Source organism: Leucopleurus acutus (assembly GCF_964270905.1).
Source record: "Leucopleurus acutus genome assembly, chromosome: 2".
In the NCBI taxonomy this organism is placed as follows: Eukaryota; Metazoa; Chordata; class Mammalia; order Artiodactyla; family Delphinidae; genus Leucopleurus; species Leucopleurus acutus.
In genome coordinates, this window is record NC_139143.1 from 77,858,284 (window position 1) to 77,878,149 (window position 19,866).

At 38.1% G+C, this 19,866-nt stretch overlaps 2 protein-coding genes across 2 annotated transcripts in view; one reads left to right on the forward strand and one right to left on the reverse strand.

Moving 5' to 3' along the window:
* The window catches only part of LOC309957775 (putative olfactory receptor 10J6), a gene marked incomplete at both ends in the record, with an annotated part of 134,383 nt that overhangs the window by 37,209 nt on the left and 77,308 nt on the right, over nt 1-19,866 (reverse strand). The window lies entirely within an intron of this gene.
* On the forward strand, nt 13,088-13,990 carry LOC309957778 (olfactory receptor 10J5-like; the record flags this gene model as incomplete). The annotated part of the gene is given in 2 exon segments (XM_082833219.1): nt 13,088-13,369; nt 13,373-13,990. Coding segments are annotated over 2 exon segments (900 nt in total).

Below are 19,866 nucleotides of genomic sequence, written 5' to 3' on the forward strand. Positions count from 1 at the left end.
TTCCTGAAGTCTCTCCTGATCTGATAAGATGGGATGTTTCCATCTTCTGAATGCCATAGTGATGAAGGGCAAAGATTTTGGACAAATTTGGATTCCAAATCCACCTCACTTATTTTCTAAATTTGGAAACTTAAGCAGGCATTCAAACTTTTGACCCTGCTCCTCATGTGAGGACAGTAATATAACTGCCCTCCTTTGTGGGGTTTTAGTGAGTAGTAAATGCACACAGTGCTTTTTACAGAGTAAGTTCTTGAAAAATCATTATTATGACATTTTCTGATATTACAATATTGTCTCACAGTTATTTGTATATTAATCTGAACATCCTTAGAAAACCTTACAAAAGATTCTATTTTATCCTTCTTGTCTCTGGATCCCACCCATCATCTAGCACTTTGCCTCCTGTATGTTAGGGACTCATTAGATATTTCTTGAACTAAACAAGCAGTAATACAAATTTGTAGAATTAAAAATATAGTGAAGAGACAACTAAGAGAAAAGAAGGGAAAATACTGAGTCAAGCACCTTGCTATGCTTATTCCTATGGATTAAAGATTCTTATCAGAGTTCAGAGAACATAACAGATGCCTGATACTTACAATTTCTCATTGTAGATCAACAAATTACCAGTGTAGTTTGTGAAAAACACCCCAAACAAATAAGGTTCTTCCTTTTCCTCTCCTTAACTCTTTCCTTACTGAAAGATTTAGACTTAAATCCATTATATGGGACCCAGCAAAGAAGACATTCACACTCAGAGGAAGGAATTAGTGGGGAACACTGGTGACCAAGTGCAAATGTAGAGGGCCAAGGAATGACCATTTGTATTGCAGGCAGCAGGAGCCAGCCCAGGGACTGGGAGCTGGAGCAGGGTGAGGAGAACATCTGTACAGGTGAGGGACAGTGGTAGGAAGGGAGGTTAGCTACGCACAAGGGAATTGGAAAATAAGAAAGTATATGAAGGATAATGGGCATCTGATTTCTTACTGTTGGAAAAGAATTGCCAATGCGAAAATGTGGAAAACCTGAATATATTCTGTAGTGTTAGATGGAAATTAGAGGTATTGCTGTGAGCTCATGGTTTTCAGTGTGAGTGTGTGTGTGTGTGTGTGTGTGCGTGCACGTGCATGTCCCCAAAACTGTTTCCAATGCAAGTGCCTGGAAACAGATCCAGATCTTGTGTTCTACATACTGTATATCAGTAAAAAGAACCAGGGATGCTTGAGGAAATAGCTAATTCCGTGTCTGAGGCAGGGAAGGTGCAAGAGAGAGCCTAGACTATTTTTTTTTTTTTGCCAGAAAGGAAGGAAATCATCAAAGTATAATGTCGGCCTGTCAAAAGGACATCAAAGCCAGCTTGAAGGGGATCCCACTGGAAATAATTTAATAATCAATATAAACTGAAAGTAATTATAACCCATTGAATAAAACAGTAAACAATGAAACTAAAATGATATAGATGAATAATTAAGTTTGATAAAAAACAGGATATTTATATAGTTTCAAACTACCTCCCTGAAAAATACTAATTTAAAAGAGAAAGAGTAACTTCAAAGTAGAGAATCTTGACTTCTACCACCTTAAGCAATCCAACTGTACACCATTAGAAGTGGGATAATTCAGAACCATGTGCCTCTTGATAGCATGCAGTGAAAGAACACAGCATCACTTCTGTCCTGCCAAAGATCCATACCCTGAGTCTAATCATGAGAAGACATTAGACAAACTAAACTTTAGGGACTTTTGTTTTTCTCTCTCTTTTTTTTTAACAACTTTATTGGAGTAGAATTGCTTTACAATGTTGTGTTAGTTTCTGCTGTATAACAAAGTGAATCAGCTATACATATACATATGTCCCCATATCTCCTCCCTCTTGCGTCTCCCTCCCACCCTCCCTATCCCACCCCTCTAGATGGGTCACAGATCACTGAGCTGATCTCCCTGTTCTCTGTGGCTGCTAACTTTAGGGACTTTTAACAAAATACCTGACCTGTAATCTTTGGAAATATCCAGGTTATGAAAGACAAGGAATGACTGAGAAACTTTCCTGGATTAAAGAAAGTTAATAAAGGATGCCAATAAATGCAAAGCTTGAGTCTGAGCTGGATGTATGGTTGGGACACCTGGCAAAACACTGAATGAGATCTGAGGATTGGATGATGGTGATGAGTCAATGTTACTTTCCTGATTGGGATGATTGATTTGTAGTATGTAGGTGAATGTCTTTGTTTGTAGGGAATACTACAGTATTTGAAGGTGATGAGCCCTGTGTCAACAGCTTACTCTAAAGGTTCAAGAAAAAAAGTTCTTTGTATTGCACCTTCAAGTTTTCTGTAAGTTTGAGGGAAAAAAAGGGATTTAGAGAGAAAAAGTGGTATTCAGTCCTGCCTGAGAAGCAGACGAGCCGCAGTAAAAAGGAAAGTAAGAGAAATTATTTGGGATGTGGAAAAACTGGGGGTGAACATTTGCAAATTTTTACAGATGGACGTGCGTATTGGGTGATCATTCACTCGAAGAGACTAGTTTCTTTGGGAAGTAATGTTCTTGATCAGGCGGAAGGAGGAGAGGTAAGGTGGGGGCGTGTCTAATTCTCCTCTTGCTCTTTCTTTTCTAGGATAAGTTATCCTTTCTCAGGGCCCTGGTTGAAAACATTACTGGGTCAGGAAGAATCAAAGAAGGAATAGGGTATTCTCCATTTCAGAAAGGGAAGCATTGGAATTGTGATGTGCAAAACTGAATTCTGGGTCTTAATTTCTGTTTCCTGCCAGTAAGTGTTGAGGTGAGAGATAGTGGTTCTTGACTCAGTGTTTTTGTAGTTTTATTGTGCCATGTAATAGAATTTCCTTTTTCTTAGGAAACTCTCACAGAAGTATTTAAGAATGTAGGGGCATGATGTGTCCAACTTACTCTCAACTTAATTTAGTTAGAAATGATGAGGGAAATGGGATAAAATGTAAACAATTGGTGAATCCAGGAAAAGGGTATGTAGGAGTTCCTTATATTATACTTGCAACTTTTCTATAAATTCAAAATCTTGTTAAAATAAACATGTCAAAAATGTGTGGGGGAAAGGGAATCAGCAACGGCATTGCCTCTGTCAGAGCTGAGAGAAACCTAGGCTAGGAGAAAGCAGAGATGTTGGAGATAACTGAGGATTAACTAAAGAATTTATGAATGTGCTTCAGATAGCTTGTAAAATCAAGGGTTATGCAAGATATCAAGGTCACTATAAACTCAGGGAAAGACTGAAACAAGAGGTTACTGGATTTGAAACGTAAGGTAGAGTAGGATTTGGGGCTACTCAAGAATTCCTTATTCTGACTTCCACTGAAATGCTCCGGAGGTTTAAGGACATTTAACTGGATAGAATCAGACACCATAGTTGAGATGACTGCTTGCATCTGATCCTGGTGTGTGTGTGTGTGTGTGTGTGTTTATATTAAATCAGAGTGCATAATTCTAGGCTGACGAAATGGCCTTCTACCATAAGGTGTAAGGAGGAAGGAAAAGTACATTAAAGCCTTTACACCATTCTATAACTTCCATGTAGGAAAGAGAGGAATAAGCATAGATCAAATGGAAACATTACAACATAATTTGCTACAGTCTCAGAAGAATTTTAAAGGATTCTCAGGGGAAAGGGACTTGGATCAGTCAACAGGAGTGGGCATGGGGCAAAGTTAGGGAACTCTAGATGCCAGGAACATGCCATACCAATTGGAAAGTCTCCCAGAAGGGATCTAACTACTAATACTCAGGCTAAGAATATCTATCTTGCTAAAATGGAATTTATTAACAAACGTGTGTCCTTGGGAAATACTGGATTTATTTACATAAGTGCCCTCTCTTGGAAACCTGTAGAGGCTAATCCTCTGTCTTCTAAAGTCCAGGATAGGGATAGAGAAGCCATCTGAGAAGATGGTTTCAGGATCACAAAGCACCAACCACTTGGAAAAATAAAGAAGTCCCCTTTTTAGTAAGATCCCTTGACACCTGTCTGGAATCTGACTATAGTGGTTCCCTTGAGACACTCAGGAAGTTTTGAGGAAAAGAGACCCAGGAGAGCAGGGCTAGTCAACATGGCTTTTCCTTGGAGATTCCTCTCACGATGTCTGAGTTTATAGGTTTTCCTTCTCCTCCTTCTACGGACATAGCTTTCAGGGCCAGCGTGCACATCATGTGTCTCTCTTTCTCTAGGCTACAGTCCTATCTAGAGAGAGTAAGTGATTATAAGATTATAAATCCCTGAAGAAGCATGAGGGTTTTTTTATTTGTTTTAATTTATTTTTCTTTCTTTATTTTTGGCTCTTTATGTCTTCGTTGCCGTGTGTGGGTTTTCTCCAGCTGCTGCGAGTGGGGGCTACTCTTCATTGTGGTGCGCAGACTTCTCATTGCAGTGGCTTCTCTTGTTGTGGAGCACAGGCTCTAGGAATGCGGGCTTCAGTAGTTGTGGCATGTGGACTCAGTAGTTGTGGCTTGTGGGATCTAGAGCACAGGCTCAGTAGTTGTGGCACACAGGATTAGTTGCTCTGTGACATGTGGGATCTTCCCGGACCAGGGCTCAAACCCATGTTCCCTGCATTGGCAGGCAGATTCTTAACCACTGTGCGACCAGGGAATTTCCTGGTTTTTTTTTTAATATTTATTTATTTGGCTGTACCAGGTCTTAGTTGCAGCACATGGGATCTTCATTGTGGCTTGTGGGATCTTTAGTTGTGGCATGTGGGATCTAGTTCCCTGACAAAGGATCAAACCTTGGCCCCCTACATTGAGAGAGTGGAGCCTTAGCCACTGGACACCAGGGAAGTCCCAGTTTTTTTTGTTTTTGTAGATGCTTTCAGATTAGTTTTGCAAGGAGCTGGGGATACCTGCATGTCTTTATAACTTAAGCAAGCTCTAGTCCCTTGTGCTCCTGCAGATCTTTTGGGCCAGGATCTAGAGTTCTGGGGTGAGAAACTACAAAGATATGCCAATTGGGCTCATGTCTTGGGACAAAAAATAAAGAGCACAGCCTAGCAGATCCTTTTCCATCCTATGATCAAGTGTTTTTCTTTCTCTGGCTTCTTCACATACCTATAATATTCACAAATTTTTAAACAGTCTCTGGCATCTTGCAGTTTGTGTTTCAAGGTCTCTGGAGAAGAGGCAATAGAGTTTTGTTTGTTCATTTTCTGCAGGAGTAATTCTCCTGTAATATTTTTCGGGAGATTGGCCCAAGTTGCATATTTTAAATTCTTTCCCTTTCCTTAACAGATTCACTCAGATTTAAGTAACATACATGTATGCACCCAACATAGGAGCACTTCAATACATAAGGCAAATGCTAACAGCCATAAAAGGGGAAATCGACGGTGACACAATAATAGTAGGGGACTTTAACACCCCACTTTCATCAATAGATAGATCATCCAAAATGAAATAAATAAGGAAACACAAGCTTTAAATGACACATTACAAGATGGACTTAGTTGATATTTATAGGACATTCCATCCAATAACAACAGAATACACTTTCTTCTCAAGTGCTCATGGAACATACCCCAGGATTGATCATACCTTGGGTCACAAATCACGCCTTGGTAAATTTAAGAAAATTGAAATTGTATCAAATATTGTTTCCTACCACAACACTATGAGACTAGATATCAATTACAGGAAAAAAAACCCTGTAAAAAATAAAAACACATGGAAGCTAAACAACATGCTACCAAATAACCAAAAGATCACTGAAGAAATCAAAGAGGAAATCAAAAAAATACCTAGAAACAAATGACAATGAAAACATGATGACCCAAAACCTATGGGATGCAGCAAAAGCAGTTCTAAGAGGGAAGTTTATAGCAGTACAATCCTACCTCAAGAAATAAGAAAAATCTCAAACAACCTAACCTTACACCTAAAGCAATTAGAGAAAGAAAAACAAAAACACCCTAAAGTTAGCAGAAGGAAAGAAATCATAAAGATCAGATCAGAAATAAATGAAAAAGAAATGAAGGAAACAATAGCAAAGATCAACAAAACTAAAAGCCGGTTCTTTGAGAAGATAAACACAATTGATAAACCATTAGCCAGACTCATCAAGAAAAAAAGGAAGAAGACTCAAATTAACAGAATTAGAAATGAAAAAGGAGAAGTAACAAGTGACACTGCAGAAATACAAAGGATCATGAGAGATTACTAAAAGCAATTCTATGCCAATAAAATGGACAACCTGGAAGAAATGGACAAATTCTTACAAAAGCACAACCTTCCAAAACAGAACCAGGAAAAAATAAAAAATATAAACAGACCAATTACAAGCACTGAAGTTGAAACTGTGACTAAAAATCTTCCAACAAACAAAAACCCAGGACCAGATGACTTCACAGGCGAATTCTGTCAAATATTTAGAGAAGAACTACACCTATCCACTTCAAACTCTTTCAAAATATAGCAGAGGGAGTAACACTCACAAACTCATTCTACAAGGCCACCATCACTCTGATACCAAAACCAGACAAAGATGTCACAAAAAAGAAAACTAGAGACCAATATCACTGATGAACATAGATGCAAAAATCCTCAACAAAATACTAGCAAAAAGAATCCAAAAGCACATTAAAAGGATCATACACCATGATCAAGTGGGGTTTATCCCAGGAATGCAGGGATTCTTCAATATATGCAAATCAATCAATGTGATACACCATATTCACAAACTGAAGGAGAAAAAAACATATGATCATCTCAATAGATGCAGAAAAAGCTTTTGACAAAATTCAACACCCATTTACAATAAAAACTCTCCAGAAAGTAGGCATAGAGGGAACTTACCTCAACAAAATAAACACCATATATGACAAACCCACAGCCAACATCATTCTCAGTGGTGAAAAACTGAAACCACTTTCTTTAAAATCAAGAACAAGACAAGGATGCCCACTCTCACCACTGTTACTCAACATAGTTTTGGAAGTTTTAGCCACAGCAATCAGAGAAGAAAAAGAAAGAAAAGGAGTAGTCCACATCAGAAAAGAAAAAGTAATGCTGTCACTGCAGATGACATGATACTATACATAGAGAATCCTAAAGATGCTACCAGAAAACTACTAGAGCTAATCAATGAATTTGGTAAAGTAGCAGGATACAAAATTCATGCACAGAAATCTCTTGCATGCCTATACACTAATGATGAAAAATCTGAAAGTGAAATTAAGAAAACACTCCCATTTACCATTGAAACAAAAAGAATAAAATATCTAGGAATAAACCTACCTAAGGAGACAAAAGACCTGATGCAGAAAATAATAAGACACTGATGAAAGAAATTAAAGATGATACAAATAGATGGAGAGATATACCATGTTCTTGGATTGGAAGAATCAACATTGTAAAAATGACTCTACTACTCAAAGCAATCTACAGATTTAATGCAATCCCTATCAAACTACCACTGGCATTTTTCACAGAGCTAGAACAAAAAATTTCACAATTTGTATGGAAACACAAAAGACCCTGAATAGCCAAAGCAATCTTGAGAAAGAGAAACAGAGCTGGAGGAATCAGGCTCCCTGACTTCAGAATATACTATACAGCTACAGTAATCAAGACAGTATGGTACTGACACAAAAACAGAAATATAGATCAATGGAACAGGATAGAAAGCCCAGAGATAAACCCATGCACATATGATCACCTTATCTTTGATAAAGGAGGCAAGAATATCCAGTGGAGAAAAGACAGCCTCTTCAATAAGTGGTGCTAGGAAAACTGGACAGGTACATGTAAAAGTATGAGATTAGAACACTCCCTAACACCATACACAAAAATAAACTCACAATGGATTAAAGACCTAAAAGTAAGGCCAGACACTGTAAAACTCTTAGAGGGAAACATAGGCAGAACACTCTATGACATAAATCACAGCAAGATCCTTTTTGACTCACCTCCTAGAGAAATAGAAATAAAAACAAAAATAAACAAATGGGACCTAATGAGACTTAAAAGCTTTTGCACAACAAAAGAAACCATAAACAAGATGAAAATACAACCTTCAGAATGGGAGTAAATATTTGCAAACAAAGCAACTGACAATGGATTAATCTCCAAAATATAGAAGCAGCTCAATATCAAAAAATCAAACAACCCAATCCAAAAATGGGCAGAACATGTAAATAGACATTTCTCCAAAAAGATATACAGATTGCCAGAAAACACATGAAAGGGTGCTCAACATCACTAATCATTAGAGAAATGCAAATCAAAACTACAATGAGATATCACCTTACACCAATCAGAATGGCCATCATCAAAAAATCTACAAAGAATAACTGCTGGAGAATAGGGAACCCTCTTGCACTGTTGGTGGGAATGTAAATTGATACAGCCACTATGGGGAACAGTATGGAGGTTCCTTAAAATCTAAAATTAGATTAGACTACCATTAGACTACCATTTGACCCAGCAGTCCCACTCCTGGGCATATACCCTGAGAAAACCATAATTCAAAAAGAGTCATGTACCACAGTGTTCATTGCAGCACTATTTACAATAGCCAGGACATGGAAGCAATCTAAGTGTCCATTGACAGATGAATGGATAAAGAAGATGTGGTACCTATATACAATGGAATATTACTCACCATAAAAAGAAATGAAATTGAGTAATTTTTAGTGAATTGGATGGACCCGGAGTCTGTCATACAGAATGAAGTAAGCAAGAGAAAAACAAATACCATATGCTAACTCATATATATGGAATCTAACAACAACAACAAAAAGCTTCTGATGAACCTAGGGACAGGAGAGATATAATGACACCCATGTAGAGAATGGACTTAAGGACATGGGGAGGGGGAAGGGTAAGCTGGGGCAAAGTGAGAGAGTAGCATTGACATATATACACTACCAAATGTAAAATAGATAGCTAGTGAGAAGTAGCTACATAGCACAGGGAGATCAGCTCGGTGCTTTGTTACCACCTAGAGGGGTGGGATAGGGAGGGTGGGAGGGAGACGCAAGAGGGAGGAGATATGGGGATATGTATATGTATAGCTGATTCACTTTGTTATACAGCAGAAACTAACACAACATCGTAAAGCAATTATACTCCAATAAAGATGTTAAAAAAATAAGTAATGTACATGATTCGTTTAAGTATCAATAAATTCTGTAATAGTGTTTTTCCTTATAAATGCAATTCTTATTGCATCTTCAAACTTTTTTTCTCCTTTTCTTTTATTTGGAATGTAATCTTCATGATTAAAACATTTGCTATACTATCTTTTCATTGTATATTACTCCATTTCAGTGCTCTTATTTTCCCAAGAGGAGAATCTACAAATACATTTCTCTCTGTCTCTCTCATCTTTCATTGTCTCACACTGTTTTCTTCTTTGTTTTTGTTGACTTTTTACAAATTCTTGAGTAGCTTCTTCCTATCAGAGGGGTATACCAAGAGTAATTTTAAGTGGTTCACCCAAGACCACATGTTTTGACATTGGCAATTTCCAGATCAGGTTCCAGATTTTCCAAGTCCTAGAAAATTCCCATGTTTCTTACATCACAATGAGACCTTAAGGAACTGTGGATCTAGCAGTGACAGATTTGCAGGCATAGAATCTTATTTGTGGCCAAATGAGAATCTTTTAAAAAATCAACTTAGATGAGCTGTAATAGATTACATAATATTGTACTATACAATATTATACAGTATGATAAATACCATGCAGTGTAAATAACAACAAAATGTACCAATTTAAGTATACATTTTGGTGGATTTTGATAAATTTATGTACCTATATAACTACCACCATAATCAAGAACATTTCCTTCATCCCTAAAAGTTCTCTACTGTTCTGTTGCAGTCAATTCCCTAACAGTTCTGGCAACTACTGTTTGTTTTCTTGCAGTATAGAATAAAATTATATTTTCTAGAGTGTTCTATAAATGGAATTACACTGTATGCGCTCTTTTGTATCTAACTTCTTTGATTCATTATAATGTTTTTAAAGATCTGTCATGTTGTTTGTATTAGTAATCTGTTCCTTTTATTGCTGAGCAGTATTTTGTTACACAGATACACCATAAACATTCGAGTTGTTTCCAGTTTCTGGCTTTTAGGAGTAAAGCTGCTAGGAACATTCATGTACAGGTCTCTGTGTGGACACGTGTTTTAATTTCTCTTGTGTGAATACTTAGCAAAAATATTGAATCATGGGATAAGCATATATTTACCTTTCTAAAAATATGCCAAACTATTTTACAGATTGGTTGTACCATTTTACATGGCCACCATCAATGTTTAAGAGTTCCAGTTCTTTCAGTTCCCTGACAATATTAGGTCTTGTTTTAAATTTTAGCCATTTGAGTGAGTGTATCTCATGGTGTTATTTTACATTTTTCTGGTGGCTAATGATGTTATGATGATGAGTATCCTTTCATGCACTTATTGACCATTTGTTTATCTTCTTATGTAAAATGTCTGTTTAAATATTTTTCCAATTTCAAAAATGTGTCTTAGTATTGAGTTGTAAGAATTCTTTACATATATCTAAACTTTTATTCAGAATATATATTGTGGATATTTTCTCCCAGTCTGTGGCTTTCCTTTTCATTTTTCTAACAATGTCTATTGAAGAATAGAAGCTTTATTTTGATGAAGTTCAATTTGTGATTTTGTCCTTTTATAGTTTATTCTTTTTATTTTGTATCTAGGAACTTTGCTCATTCCAAGGTCATGATTTTATCACATTTTTGTCTAGAATTTTTAGTTTTAACTTTTATATTTATGTCTTTGATTCATGTTGAGTTGTTATTTTGTGTATGGCATGAGGTAAAGTTTGAGGTTTATTTTTTTCCATCTAGATATCCAGTTGTTCCAGCAACATTTGTTGAAAATTCTATTATTGAGATACTTTAGAACTTTATCAAAAATCAATAGATCGTATATGTGTGGATTATTTTTGGACTGTGTTTTGTTTCATTGATCTGTATGTCTATCCTTACACCAATACCATGCTGCCTTGATTACTGTAGTCTTCAACTGCAGTAGTGTAAGTTCTTTAACTTAAAATTTTTTTTGATATTGCTGTGGCATTCTTGGTTCTTTGCATTTCCATATACATTTTAGAATGGGCATATGTTTTATTATTCTGACTAGAGGATTTGGTATCCTAATCTTATGAGGATCATCGTGAATCCAGAAAATGGAATAGACAGTAGACATTATTTAAGGAAGAATTCCATTGAATGTGATGATGAGGTAGATATGACTCCAAAATGCTGACCTTGATTGACTGGAATATGGGTGAGGTCATCAAGGAAGACAGAGAAGTTGAGATGGAGAGGTTTTTCCAAATCTAAGAGGGTAGATGTTTAGTTTTTGAAAAAATAAAATTTATTATGTCAGCAAGACCCACAAGTAGAGAAGTCCAGAGGAAGGTACATCATAGACTTGGAGAAAAGACTGTTGATGGAAATAGAGATTTGAGAGCAATTAATTTAGAAATTATAACTGAAAAAATTGAGGAGAGCATGGAGAGAAAATAGCAAGGGCCAAGGATTGACCAAAGAACAACATTTCCAATTACAATATAGGTGAAATGAGCAGCTTCATGGAAGAGAACTGAGTGCTGAGAAAAGAGAAAAAATAGTGTGGTGTCATGGAAACCAAGGTCAGAGAATAGTTCCAGGAGGCAGGGTTTTCAGAAGTGTAAAATGAATCAGAAGGACGAGAGAAAGAGGAAAAAGCAAAGTCTGACAGTTTTAGCAGTGAAGACTTCTTTGACATTTGAGAGAACAGTTTTGTGGGAGGGACCGTGATGAAGCCAACTTTCAGGGAATTATGGGGGGTAGGAGAGGAAGTCTATTTCAGTAATTCTGAAAATGAAAGGAGGGAGAACAATGGAATGGTCACTGTAGAGAACCACAGGATCAGATGTATGCTGTCCACACAGGTTGTGTACTCTTGCTTTTCAACAGAGGGGACTAGTGCACTCTGTTTCTTGTAATTATATCAAATTCTGTGTTCACCAGATTTTTAAAAATAGATAGCTAGTGGGAACCTGCTGTATAGCACAGGGAGCTTAGCTCAGTGCTCTGTGGTGACCTAGATCGAAGGGGGGGAGGGAGGTCCAAGAGGGAGGGGATATAGATATGCATATAGCTGATTCACTTCATTGTACAGCAGAAACTAACACAACATTGTAAAGCAGTTTTACTCCAATTAAAAACAATTGGTAGGCCAGTTCAGCTCCAAGTAGCTGGGAGACTCCTTTCTCCTCCTCTCTCAACTCTGGTACTCACATTCCCTTGTCCACACCTTGAATTGTCCTAATCCTTTCCTATCACAGTGGAAACTAAACAATGTTCTCCCAATTACCCAACTCTTTCCCTGACTTCGTTCTTAAAAGTACTACTGGAGTCAGCAAAAAAGATTACTGTGGCGGGACTTGAGTGAACTCTTTCAGTAGAGTGATCACAACAGAAGTTGTTCTGTAGTTGTTCTTTGAGGGTGTGGTGACATATTTGGACCACATTCTCTCTCTGAAATGAGGTTTCTAGATTCAGAACTCAACTGAAATACTGTGTAAAAGTTCTTGGTGGCCCTGTCACCAGATCCAGGGACTGCTTATCACAGTTCGTCATCTTCAAGTCTACTTCCTTCTGCTATATCCCCCTCGAAACTCTCACTTTTATCATTTTCTTGACATGCACTTTATTAGTGAGCCCTTTGTTCCTAGAGTTTAAGTGGTGGATATCATTACTGATAGGGACCCAGAGCATGACTCTTTCGTGGCTGTTCTCTTCCCCTTCCTAACATCACTATGATGTGTGTGTGGTGAGCATTTGCTTGGAAGTCTTCATGCACAGGGGAAGTTTGCTCCATCTTGATCATGTTCACATGTATAAGCCCCAAAGAGACAAAAGTAGTTATCTTTCTTTCTGTGCCAGGGCCATACGCGTGAGCTTGTTGGTCACAAGGGGGGAATTGGACTCACTTTCTCAGTTCAGCTGTCATTGTCCCTGCTGTGAAGTCCAGTTGCTGATGGGAATTTTCCCCTTGATGACTGCTTCCTTTTATTGCTTTAGGGCACTGATATAGTGGAATGCAGAGAAAGAACTTCACAGAAGTGACAGAATTCATCTTCCTGGGTTTCTCTGTCTTTGGAACGCACCAGATAACCCTCTTTGTGGTTTTCCTTACCATCTCCATTTTGACTCTGGCTAGGAACATCATCATTGTGACCATCATTTGTGTTGATCTTCACCACCACATACCCATGTACTTCTTCCTGAACATACTGGCTAGTTCTGAGACCGTGTACACATTGGTCATCATCCCACAAGTGCTTTCTGGTCTTATTTTTCATAACCAGCCTATCTCCTTGTAAGGCTGTGCAACCCAGATGTTCTTTTCTGTCATCTTGGCCACTAATAATTGCTTCTTGATCACATCTATGGGCTATGACCGCTATGTGGCCATCTGCAAGCCCCTGAGGTACACAGTCCTCATGAACAAAGGAGGGTGTGCTAGGTTAGTCTGTGTTTCCTTTGGCACTGGTCTGGTTATGGCAGTTCTCCATATAATGGCCATGTTCCATTTGCCCTTCTGTGGCATTTACCCAGTCATGAAACTTTCTAGCATTGATACCACTATCAATGAGATTATCAATTATGGTGTAAGTTCATATGTGATTTTTGTTCCTTTGGGCCTGTTCTTCACCTCCTATATCCTCATTATCTCTTCCATCCTTAAGATACTGTCAACCAAGGGCTGGAAGAAGACCTTTGCCACATGTGCCTCCCACCTCACTGTGGTCATGGTCCACTATGGCTGTGCCTCCATTGCCTACCTCAAGCCCAAGTCAGAAAATGCAATAGAAAAAGATCTTCTTCTCTCTGTGACCTACACCATCATCACTCCTCTGCTGAACCCTATTGTTTACAGTCTGAGGAGAAACGAGGTCAAGGATGCCCTATGCAGAGCTGTGGGCAGAAACATTTCTTAACAGATTGAATTGTTTTGTCAGGAGACCTTTGGTCCAGTGTAATATGTGTCTACTCACAAGCATGCCATGATTCACAAGTTCATCAAATACAATGTTTGTGGAGAATAATGTCAAAGAGTTGAAATGCTTTTCCTTCTCATGCTCTAAGGGAAAAGCAGAAAGCAAGGTTTTTGCTCTGTCAAATTTTGTTACCAGATACAAGAATCATTCCAAGCCAGATTAAGACTACTTGTTTCTGTGCCTGAGGAGTTCTGCTTGGCCCTCTTTTGGCCCTCACTTTACCTGGCTCCTCTCAGACAGTCAAATCCTTGACCTAGTCTGGTAAGGAGAAGTGGAGAAAAGGCAGTTGGAACAGATGTGAAAGAGGTCTTAGGAAATGAAGCTGCAGAGACAGCCTGAGGATGGCTTTCATTCTCAGAAGCTAAATCACTTACCCCGTGACAGTCATTTCAGAAACGATTTTCTTAATTCTTGCTGATTGAAGAATGAACAGCCTCAGCAAAAAGGGTCATTTCTTTAATTATTCAGCCATGTTAGCTCCTTAGCTAATATTCATTTCTGTGTGTCTCCCTTCTTTCTTTGCAATCAAGGCAAAAATCTCTGTCGTTCCTAGAGGCTAAGCTGGGAGAGAATGTATTGGTGGCTGTTCTCTGTAACTGCACTTTTATCCAGATGTACTTGTTATAAACACACTTCTTTTTTCAACCTATGGAAGTCTTTCAGATTTAAAACTTCTATGTAGTAACTGCAGTGGCATTGAAGTAGTTTTCTTAGATACTGGCTATTCTGATTGCAGCGTCTAAGGCAAATGTCATTGAATTCCCTTCTATCAGCAACAGTGCAAACTTATCCTTCTCCCAATACAGTTTATATCAAAATAAGCATATTCATGCTACGTTATTTTATATCCTCAATGAGGAAGGTTGTGGGAATATTTTTTTAATAGACTTTTCTTTTTGTAAATTTATTTAATTTATTTATTTTTGGCTGCATTGGGTCTTCGTTGTTTCGCGCAGGCTTTCTCTAGTTGGTGTGAGTGGGGGCTACTCTTCGTTTCGGTGCGTGGGCTTCTCATTGTGGTGGTTTCTCTTGTTGCAGAGCACAGGATCTAGAGCGCAGGCTTCAATAGTTGTAGCATGTGGGCTCAGTAGTTGTGGCTTGCAGGCTCTAGATCGCAGGCTCAGTAGTTGTGGCGTGTGGGCTTAGTTGCTCAGCGGCATGTGGGATCTTCTTGGACCAGGGCTCGAAACTGTGTCCCCTTCCTTGACAGGTGGATTCTTAACCACTGCACCACCAGGGAAGTCCATGTGGGAATATTTTTTGTGGATCTTATTACTAGTTTATCTCTGCTCTGAGACAGAGCTGGAAGATACCAAGAGACACTGATATGGCAACATGTCTTTTCACACACTTCCATTGTGATTCCATCCCCAAGGTGGTTCCTGTCCCTTACTTTCCAGTTTTATTTTTCTGTTCTAAGCCACAGAAATAGTATTGCTGCATCTTCTAGGTGACCTGTAATTTACTGTCTGTTCCACAGATCCTGATGTGAGGAGGTCAGCAGGGCTGGAGTTCTTAGTCTGTTGTCCTTCGTCGCAGGCTCTCACAGTTGGGTGACATCATAGCTGATGTCAGAGTCTCCGTGATAAACATCGCTGGGTATCCCTCTAGGAGAGGTATCTCAACCTGAGGTTCATAGTGCCTTGAGGAGTAGTGTTTGGAAGGGCTTAGAGGGGTTTTGAACTTTATGGAATTATTTATTAGATTTTGTGCACAAGTATGAATGTGTCATTTCCATCATATTCTCAAAGAATTTTCTCTGGTATAAGTATTTCTTCCCTCAAATCCTAGCAGAAATATACCACAGAATCCAATTTTCTTCTTTTATAGATCATTTGCTTCCATAATTTCCTTAAACTCTCTTAGAGAAGCACTCTTTGACCCTGTCCACTTTTGCCTATGTGGGCACTGCTATTTTTCATTAAGTTGGGGAAATAGAAGGTGTGTGTGGTTCTCAGCTGGGAGGCTGAGGGATAATGGGGGGTGGAGAGATATCAGAAGGCACATGTGGTCTTCTGTGTTGAAAGTTTTCTGGCCTTCTCCCATTCCATCCCCTCCATTCCCTAAGTGTTTAAACATCATTCTTGCTCTTCCCCCTCACACCTGATGCATGAGTGAATTGCCCACTAATGTTAGTTGTTTTACACACTTTGCATGACTTTAGACTCACTGGAGAATGCAGCTCCTACAGGAGAATTGCAACAAATAGTACAAAAGTGGGTAGGCCTATGTGGTCTTATATCCTTCCAGTATGATGAATCAGGAACAGTGAATCGTTTTATTGCTCTCTCCTGTAATTATGCATGTTACTTAGATTGCTGGCTAATGTGGGGGCTATCTTCATTATCTTCTGTCTTTTTGTTATAATTCTCTAATGTCTCACTCTACCCATATTTCTTCATCTTGCTTCTCTTGTGCATTGCAAATACCTCTTTTCTTTTAGCACTTGTTTTTGTTTATCTCTTCTGTGCATCAGAAAAATAACCATAATGTCAGTTATTTATTCAGTCTATGTGTATTTCTCAAGCACTGTGTGTTAAGCAGTTAACTAGCTGTGGGGTTACAGTAATGAGTAATGCAGGAACTCTGTTTCAAGTTATTCACAGTCTGATGGGGAAGACAGACAAAATAGCAAAGAATACCAAAACTTGCTATAGGCATACGTACAGGATTGTTGTTTGGGGTCAGGAGTGTTGTGCAAAAAAGAGAACTGGTCAAATCTATTTAGAAGGTCAGAAAATAATTCAGAGAGGTGATATTTAATTAACTTTTGGTGGCATTGGGTCAATTGAAGTCTGGGGGAGGGATGAGGGAGGACAGTCAAGGGAAAGAAAAGAGCCTGAGCAGAGACACACAAGCCTGGAAAAGCTAGATGTACTAGCAGGTGGGTATTATTCATCTCTGTATGCCCATTGCTGTATTGAATATTAGCTTGACAAATAATAGGTACTTAATAAACCTTTGGAAAGATGAATGTGTGAACAAATATTAAGTATAAGGTCTTGTCCAGGAATTTCCAGTTTTTTGTTTGGATAGACATATCATATCATATTCCCTCTGCCTGCCATATAGACTTCCCTCACCTAAAGTAAACTAACAGAAAATGACAAAGTAGAGGTGACAACCTTGGGAGCATAGTTGAAATTACTTTTCCCCATTGCAGGATTGCCTATAAGCAGTTCTCACTTGTTCCATAAGCTCAGTTGACATTCATGCATTTTTGTTAATTAGTCACTTAAAACTGGGCTGGAGGAAAAAAATCCTTCTTTGGAAGGAAACTGGATTAATACTAGGTTAGTATGTTTTAGCCATAACCAGAAAAATAACAGACTTGAAACTGATTGCTTGATAGCTTGACATATAAAACCAAGAGTTAAGATAGTTTAATACTTAACCTTTTAGAAAAAAAAATGTGAAACAGACTATTATGGATGTTAAACATTCTGAAATAGGATTTTCACAGTGTTGACTTTGTAGCTTCTCTAGAGAAAAACCAGTTTCACCTGATATCCTTTCACACTCCCTACTTGCAATGCATGATGGATTAGAGAATATAGTTGCAGCCCTACCAACAATAAGTAGAATAAAACATTTTCTTAATGAGTATAAATGTTTCCAGGAGGAGAGAGGAGGGAGGTAGGCAGGAGGGATAATATTAAGCCATATTAAGACAGGAAGTAAGTGACCCACAGGGCTTAATTTTTAAAAAGGCATATTTAAAAGGTGCAAGATCCCAGATCAGTTTTGATGCTGTTGCTGAATGAAGTATGCACACATGTGTGGTAGAGTATGTGTTCATGTGTGTGTGTGTAAGTATGCACGTATATTTTTGTGAGGGGAGAGATAACATTTGGGAGTTTTAGATGTGATGAATGCCATGGTCAAAGGTATTGATAATAATGCTTTATTTGAATTATTTTATAACTATCCCTAATATTTATGTAACTCTTTACAGTTCACAAAGGTCTTTCACATTCATTACCTCATTTTATACTAACAGCACTGTGTAAGATAAATATTACTACCTCGTTTTCAGAGAAATACACTGGGGACGTTCCTAAGGGCACATACACAATTAGAGATAGAAGTAGGACTAAAAATGGAGCCTCAATTACAGATCTATTAATCCTAAATTCCATGCTCTTTCTGTTACTCCATCCATATGTACAAACACACACACAATTTATTCTAATCAGGGAATTTACACACTCACACACACAATTTATTCTAATCAGGGAATAAGGTATGATGAATGAGTAAACTTCATGTTTTAGATACTGGAACTTCATTTCAGTCAGTATTGATAGACTCTTACTGAAATGTTCTGTTTTCATTCCTGCCTTTGTAAACAAAGTATATTGAACCTCATGAATACATTTCTTTAAATGTTTACCATAAGCATTTAAAATTACCTTGTATTGTGGTTCATTGATATTGTCGGTTGAAACTGAGCTTATGTTAGAGTCTTTGAGTTAACAAAGAGTTAAATGACCCACATATTACAGTATTTTGTGAATTTTGTGTTAGCATTGTATGATTTCTGACTTTTTAAATGATTCATTTTGTTACATCAACAAATATGACATGCATATCCACTCTGAGTATCAGGGACTGGGTTAGGCACTAGATGCAGAAATAAGACCTGAGCCTTGCTCTTGAGTAGCTCACAGTCTGCTTGCAGCCGATTTCAGTAGAGTGCGATTAGTGCTATACACAGAGTACCGTGTAACCCCAAAGAAGAAAATGACATGACTCAGTTGGTGACTTCATCCGTTCATGTATTGGAAGATTCAGGTCAAGGTGAATGAATTTAGCAAGTCCAAACAGTGTGCTGTAGGGAGACTTCCTGACATTGTGCCTACTCAAAGATGGCAAGTGCACCAAGATTAATGAATCCAAGTATTTCTATAATGTATCCTCCACAATGCCCAGTATACAATTAAATGCTCAACATTGGGGTAAACAGAAAAATATGACCCATAATCAAGAGAAAGATAGTCTGCATAAGTTAACCTTAAGATGGCCCAAATTAGTAGTCAGGGACTTAAAAGCAGGTAGTATACATAGGTGCAAAGATTTACAGGAAACCATGCTCTTAATGAACAAACAGAAGTGGAATCTCAGTTAAGAAATGAGAGCTGTAATAAGAAAGAAATAGAATTTATAGAACTGAAAGTTAAAATATTTGAAATGAAATATTTACTAATCTTCTTAACAGAAAATTGTAATTGGTAAAAGACAGGGTCAATTAACTTGAAGATCAAATTCAATAATTTCTATTTATCTAAGAACAGAAAATAAATGAATGAAAAATCTCAATGATTCATGCAACAATACAAGAATTCTAATGTCCATGTAATTGGAGTCTCAGAGAGTGGAATGTGTCACAAAAATATCCAGAGATTCATTGGCCAAATTAGTGGGAAATATAAACTTACAGATCCAAGAATCTCAGTGAATCCCAAACAGGATAAATAAAAAGAATCAAATCTATGTACATCAGAGCTGAATCTTTAAAAACCAAACATAAAGAAATCTTGAGGGCTTCCCTGGTGGCACAGTGGTTGGGAATCAACCTGCCAATGCAGGTGACACAGGTTCAAGCCCTGGTCCGGGAAGATCCCACATGCTGTGGAGCAACTAAGCCTGTGTGCCACAACTACTCAGCCTGTATTATAGAGCCCATGAGCCACAACTACTGAGTCCATGTGCCACAACTATTGAAGCCCATGCACCTAGAGCCCATGCTCCACAACAAGACAGGTCACCACAATGAGAAGACTGTGCACCGCAACAAAGAGCAGCCCCCGCTCACT